Consider the following 7,515-nt stretch of genomic DNA (forward strand, 5'->3'; position numbering starts at 1 on the left):
ATAATTTCAACTGCTTCTAGTCCGGACGGCTGTCATGAATGGAATTCAACTTAATTTTGTGCGATACATCCTTGGGCCAAGGTTACTCGATATTGAATACAAGAATTCCACGGAGGTGGATGTGTCCCCTGCGCAGGAAGCTAGGAGATTACGAAGAAATAGATACACTTTTCATTTCAAGAAATAATGTTAAAAGTAAGCAATAATCATTGATTATGTTTTTGAATGGCATTATTTTGTTATATATAAAATCTGTTATTCTGGGAAGAATACTCTAAGTTTTAAGGAACTTTCTATCTATTTATAGTAACGGTGACCTTGAACTTTGACTTTCGGACCTGAAAAGCAATTCCAAGCAAGCACTGCATGAAGTTTGAGTTTGATCGGCCCAAGGAAACTCAAGGTATCGCACGAAAACAGATTTTCTATTTATAGTAATGCTGACCTTGACCTTTGGACCTGAAAAGCAATCCTAGGAAGCACTGCATGAAGTTTGAGTTTGATCGGCCCAGGGAAACTCAAGTTATGGCACAAAAACAGATTTTCTATTTATAGTAACAGTGACCTTATCCTTTGACCTTCGGACCTAAAAGCAATTCCAAGCAAGCTCTTTTGGTAAGGAAGCACTGCATGAAGTTTGAGTTTGATCGGCCCAAGGAAACTCAAGTTATTGCACGAAAACCTCTGTGCAGACGACGCCGCCGACACCGACATAGCAATACCTATGTGTCACCAGCTTTTCGCAGGCGACACAAAAAGGAGGATGCGACATCCATGAGGCCAGAGGAAAGGTTCTAAAGTCATTTATTTGAACAAAATTGATTGGCACTAGGCATTCATCATAGTATACTACTGTCCAAATATTAGCTGTCTATTTATTTCTAAGCAGTTCAATTTCAGGTTTCAATATATTCGATACATGTGACATTGGTCAATGTCATTCATTTAAACAAATTTTGACATCAATAACTCCAGCATCCTAGGGGCAATATTTCATGATCTTAGGACTTTAGGTTCTTGAGGAGTCTTTAAAGGGTTTAACACATTTCACATATCTGTGTACTTAAAATAAAGTCAAGATCATTCATTTGAACAGACCTGATAGCTCTCCATCACGGCGTGCTATACACCAAATAGGACTCCTTACTCATTGCTTATACATTCAAAGGTATTCATGTATTGTGTTCTATGACCTTGAAAGATGGTACTGTCATTGATTTGAATAAACTCAATAGCCCTTCACTCTATCCCAGCATGAAATACACCAAGTATGATGCCCTTTGTTTTCCTGGTCATTCCAAAGATCTAGAGCCATATAGAGGTTTTCATATACTGACCCCTTTGACCTTGAAAGTTGGTACTGTCATTCACTTGAACATCCTTTATAGCCCTTTATCACAGTGTGCTACAGGCAAAATACTAGAACTGTCATCCGGCAGAATCTTGTAGTTTATACATCGTTTAATGACCTTGACCTTGGGGTTTCCAGACAAGTTATTTTGCATAATGAACTCCCTTAAAAAGTGTTGAAATCTTAAATTAACATGCCGGTGTACAGCTACATAATATACTGATCATTCAAGTGAAGTTTCATTAAATCTGCCTGTTGGTTAAGTTGGAGTTTTCCTTACAAGTTATTTCACATATAGGGCCATAACACCCTTAAAAAGTGTTGAAATCTGAACTAAAATGCTGGTGCACAACTACATAATATACTGATCATTCCAGAGTTTTCTGGACAAGTCCGGACAGACAGGGTGATTCCAGTATACTCCCCCTAACTTCGTTGCGTGGGGTATAATGATGACAAATAGTCCTTTTGGTTTAGTTGTTGTTATTATAGGCGTTTTCACATTTGACCTTGTGACCTTGGGAATGGGTCGACATCCTTTAAACAAGCATGCTTCTGGCTAAACCATCAAATAGGTCTATTAGCAATTAAGAAGTCGTTATGTTTCAACAAATTTAACCCTAGTGACTTGAAAGGAAGTCAATGTCATTTTTTTAAACAACATAAATTAATAGCCCTTCATCTCAGGATACAACAGTCAGCCTATTTTGTTACAATGATGCTTCCACCAAAACATCATTACCAATGACCGTTTGATTTTATAGATAAAGTTATTTAAATGTCATTCATTTGATCCAACCAGAATTAAATACTAATTTAATTATACATGCATTCCACTCATCCTGAAATTAAGCCCCAGTTTGCTAATATGCAAGCATACCCTAATTAATTTATAAAAACAAAATAAACAAAAATTTGTTTCTTTAAAAATTTAATCTCAAAGCACTGAGTTCCTGTGACAGACATGTGACAGATATGTAGAAGTCAGTGATTGAAGAACTTGTATAGTTCAGCAACACTATCTGAAAATGTAGGTAAAGAGTACCATCAGATTAAAGTGATTATTTCCATTGACACTATTATAAATAGTAATTCAATAATTATAAAGCACATCTTGCAATGCACTTTACAGAACTGAAGTTGTTAAAAACTGGATTACATTTTTATTTGAAAACAAAATTAATAATGAACAAAAAATTAAAACAGATAATCCACATGTTATAAATGCACAGTATCAAAATCAAAGACAAATATCTTGCAAAGGGCAGTAACTCTGTCAGAAAAGCAGCTCTGAAGGGGAACTCTTTTCACAATCATACTTGATGCTGTGGTACCTTTTACCTTAATTTATCAATGGTAACAGATGACAATGGAAGAAAACATATTTAATAGGATTTAAAAGGATAGTATCAAAGTTTGCTTACATGGCTGCCTACTGAACCAACTGTACATGGCTGCCTACTGAACCAACTATACAAGGCTGCCTACTGAACCAACTGTACAAGGCCGCCTACTGAACCAACTGAACATGGCTGCCTACTGAACCAACTGTACAAGGCTGCCTACTGAACCAACTGTACATGGCTGCCTACTGAACCAACTATACATGGCTGCCTACTGAACCAACTGTACATGACTGCCTACTGAACCAACTGTACATGGCTGCCTACTGAACCAACTGTACATGGCTGCCTACTGAACCAACTGTACAAGGCTGCCTACTGAACCAACTGTACATGGCTGCCTACTGAACCAACTGTACATGGCTGCCTACTGAACCAACTGTACATGAGACCCCTCCATATATCCTGTTATTTTCAGTACAAGTGGAAAACGATATTTGCGGTATTGTATTATACAGACTATATGATTTTTTTTAACTGAATTTGAAGTCTCTCAATAAGAATAAGTTATGCAGATATGAGCACACTCATTTCTATCCGACGTCACATACAGTTGTAGACTAAACCATCCTGGAGTTAGTATAGCACTTCAGTGAATGTGAATGTCTGGACAATAAAAGTGAGTGCTGTCTGCGACTTCAGGTAAAAAACATGGTGTGGTATTTCATTCATAACAAAACCTTTATGTTCTTTTATGTTAGCTGCAAAACGTTATCATGAATATCCCCTATTATAAGTATCTAATTTACTTTCCGAAAACTTGAACTGAACAACAATCATTGATAAAACCATATTGAGGGCAGGATGTCACATTAACAGAGTGTAATATTGCACTTGGATGTTTAGAACCCATTGTCTTTCACATCATCGATTAGATCATTGCATAATCACAGAGGAGTTCTAACCAAAAGTTGTTGGTATCAGGGTAGTGGAACATCTTGTACAGACACAGCATGAATTACACAACCTTGTATTGCATGGCCTGAACACTGGCTGTATGTTATGGCTCACCACAAAACAATTATTAATATATATTATTAAAGGAAATGTATAACATTAGATTTTAAATCATTGATCACACTTTACAAATGAACAGAAATGACAAGTCAAAGACAATGTCAGGTAACGATTACAGGGCACAAGGAATACATTTGTTCTGTGAAAACTTTAAGTTTAAATATTCAATGGAAAACAGAATTACAAGAATTGACATCTGTACATCACTTTTATACCACATTGTAATATCATACAACCCATTAACATTAGTTAATGATGTCATTGTCTAACTCACCTACTGTCTTATATTCCCTGTCAGACACAACCTAGTCTCCTCCCACACTTACATACAATCCAAAGCGAAGTGTATAGAGTCTCCACCCTCAATAACATGTCATCCCCTATGATTAACCCTCAAGTCCACACTGACTTGTGATTCTCTCATGGTGATCCCACAGGCACACAAACCCTCACATTTAGATCCCTCATCATTACTCCACCCTTACACCAAAGTGTACAAACATAGCCCCAACACAACCTGGGACAGTGATCTGTGTAGGCTTTAGCAAGGTTACCCTTTTCTATAGTACAGTATGCTGTTGATTCATGATCAAAATATAAATGTATAGAAAAAATATCACAGGAATGTCTTTAGCTCTATATAGATACCCAGTCAGTATATATTTTGTCACAGACTGGACATCAGCCATCTGCTGTATTACACAGAAATACTGCCCTCCCTGAAGTTGGTCTTTCCTATCAGGGCATTGACCAGCACACTGTCTCCATCCCGACTCTGTTTAACAGCATTCTCTAATACATCTTTGATCTTGTCCTCATTTGACCTGTCCAATCGCAGGCCCTTTCCACCGTATCCAATGGCAACCGTTTCATAATCAGTGAACTGAATAAACGAAAATACGTTATTTTATCAAAATTACAAAGTCATATACATATCTGTACATATATGTATAACGGGGCTGTATTGTAAACTAGACTATATCTAAATAATTTATGTAACCCTGTAAAAATAAAAGTCATTATTATTATAATATCTAACTACTTTAGCAGCATGACAGTCACAAACACTCAAAGAATTCCACAAGAATGTAAGTTAATAATTTAAGTTTCCTGTAATCCCGATTATAAACTACACCTTAATCTTACATAGGACAGAACTACACCTTAATCTTCCATAGGACAGAACTACACCTTAATCTTACATAGGATAGAACTACACCTTAATCTTACATAGGACAGAATTACACCTTAATCTTACATAGGACAGAACTTCACCTTAATCTTACATAGGACAGAACTACACATTAATCTTACATAGGACAGCACTACACCTTAATCTTACATAGGACAGAACTGAACCTTAATCTTACATAGGACAGAACTACACCTAAATCTTACATAGGACAGAACTACACCTTAATCATACACAGGACAGAACTACACCTTAATCTTACATAGGACATAACTACACCTTAATCTTACATAGGACAGAACTGAACCTTAATCTTACATAGGACAGAACTACACCATAATCTTACATAGGACAGAACTACACCTTAAGCTTACACCGGACAGAACTACACCTTAATCTTACATAGGAGAGAACTACACCTTAATCTTACATAGGACAGAACTACGCCTTAATCTTACACAGGACAGAACTACACCTTAAGCTTACACAGGACAGAACTACACCTTAATCTTACAAAGGACAGAACTACACCTTAATCTTACACCGGACAGAACTACACCTTAATCTTACATAGGACAGAACTTCACCTTAATCTTACATAGGACAGAACTTCACCTTAATCTTACATAGGACAGAACTTCACCTTAATCTTACATAGGACAGAACTTCACCTTAATCTTACATAGGACAGAACTACACCATAATCTTACATAGGACAGAACTACACCTTAAGCTTACACCGGACAGAACTACACCTTAATCTTACATAGGACAGCACTACACCTTAATCTTACATAGGACAGAACTGAACCTTAATCTTACATAGGACAGAACTACACCGTAATCTTACATAGGACAGAACTACACCTTAATCTTACCTAGGACAGAATTACACCTTAATCTTACATAGGACAGAATTACACCTTAATCTTACATAGGATAGAACTACACCTTAATCTTACATAGGACAGAACTACGCCTTAATCTTACATAGGACAGAACTACACCTAAATCTTACATAGGACAGAACTACACCTTAATCTAACATAGGACAGAACTACGCCTTAATCTTACATAGGACAGAACTACACCTTAATCATACACAGGACAGAACTACACCTTAATCTTACATAGGATAGAACTACACCTTAATCTTACATAGGACAGAATTACACCTTAATCTTACATAGGACAGAACTACACATTAATCTTACATAGGACAGCACTACACCTTAATCTTACATAGGAAAGAACTACACCTTAATCTTACATAGGACAGAATTACACCTTAATCTTACATAGGACAGAACTACACCATAATCTTACATAGGACAGAACTACACCTTAAGCTTACACCGGACAGAACTACACCTTAATCTTACATAGGACAGAACTACACCTTAATCTTACATAGGACAGAATTACACCTTAATCTTACATAGGATAGAACTACACCTTAATCTTACATAGGACAGAACTACACCTTAATCTTACATAGGACAGAACTACACCTTAATCTTACATAGGACAGAACTACACCTTAATCTTACATAGGACAGAACTACACCTTAATCTTACATAGGACAGAACTACACCTTAATCTTACATAGGACAGAACTACACCTTAATCTTACATAGGACAGAAACAAATGATCAATGTCCACTGTCTAGTCTTTTGTCAATAACATCAAGTGAAGATTGAACTCACAGCAAGTTTACAGGCAACGCTGCTTCCAAACATGGGTGCCTGTTCTCGCTCTATCTGCGTCCAGCCAGCATCATTTCCGACCAAGGCAATCACTGGCAGCTGTTAAATTAAACATATACTTAGGATACAGCAATAGGCCTGAGCATAGGTGGTAATACTGAGGTATACTGTCAGCCGCTGTTGATATGTAACACTACATTATAGACAGAAAGTTACTTAGAGTTATCTAGAGTAATCAGTTTCCAGTACAGGACCTGTATAGGTCCTCTCTCCACTGGACTCGATCATTGCATCGCACTGAACTTGAAGTCCGCTTTCAATAGGTGCTCTAAAGTTATATAATATTTCCTGATTTTTCCAGCATTTATCTAGACTATTTTTAAATGAATTAAAGGATCGCGTGTTTACCACCTCCCATGGTAAATTATTCCAAATGTTCACCGCTCTGACTGTAAAATAGTTTTCTTTTAGATGTTCTGATGTGGGTATAATGTCTCAAGAAATACAGTGTTTTTTACATTAAAAACAACATATACCAACACAGCTTAACTTCTTGTTCCCTTTATAATTCATAAAAGATCTCTTATGTTGTCAATGACTTGGAAAACGTTGAATAGACTTAGAGCAAAATACTGTTTTCAATGTTACATTTGAATTTTTTATCATTTGACATGATTTAAGCGAGTTACAAAAAAAATGGTTTGAGCAAACAAAATCCATGCTTAAGCATGAGAATGGTTTCAGGAATAGAGGCCCAGGTGTTTATAATAAGTGTAGGAATTTTACATTATTAACATCATAAGGTATGCTACACACTCCCTACCTTATGTCTTGTGAAGGTTTG

General features: G+C 36.5%; 1 protein-coding gene across 1 annotated transcript in view; it reads right to left on the reverse strand.

Annotated features, from left to right (window-relative positions):
• Positions 1-2,264: 2,264 nt before the first annotated feature.
• Positions 2,265-7,515, reverse strand: part of LOC110451370 (acetolactate synthase-like protein) — a 27,569-nt gene continuing 22,318 nt past the window's right edge. The window contains exons 15-17 of the mRNA XM_021499339.1: positions 7,495-7,512; positions 6,672-6,770; positions 2,265-4,654 (exon numbers count right to left, since the gene is read on the reverse strand). Coding sequence (XP_021355014.1) covers positions 4,469-4,654; positions 6,672-6,770; positions 7,495-7,512 — 303 coding nt within the window. The 3' untranslated portion in view covers positions 2,265-4,468. The remainder of the gene's footprint in view (positions 4,655-6,671; positions 6,771-7,494; positions 7,513-7,515) is intronic.

The sequence above is a fragment of the Mizuhopecten yessoensis genome, unplaced genomic scaffold (assembly GCF_002113885.1).
Source record: "Mizuhopecten yessoensis strain PY_sf001 unplaced genomic scaffold, ASM211388v2 scaffold5971, whole genome shotgun sequence".
In the NCBI taxonomy this organism is placed as follows: domain Eukaryota; kingdom Metazoa; phylum Mollusca; class Bivalvia; order Pectinida; family Pectinidae; genus Mizuhopecten; species Mizuhopecten yessoensis.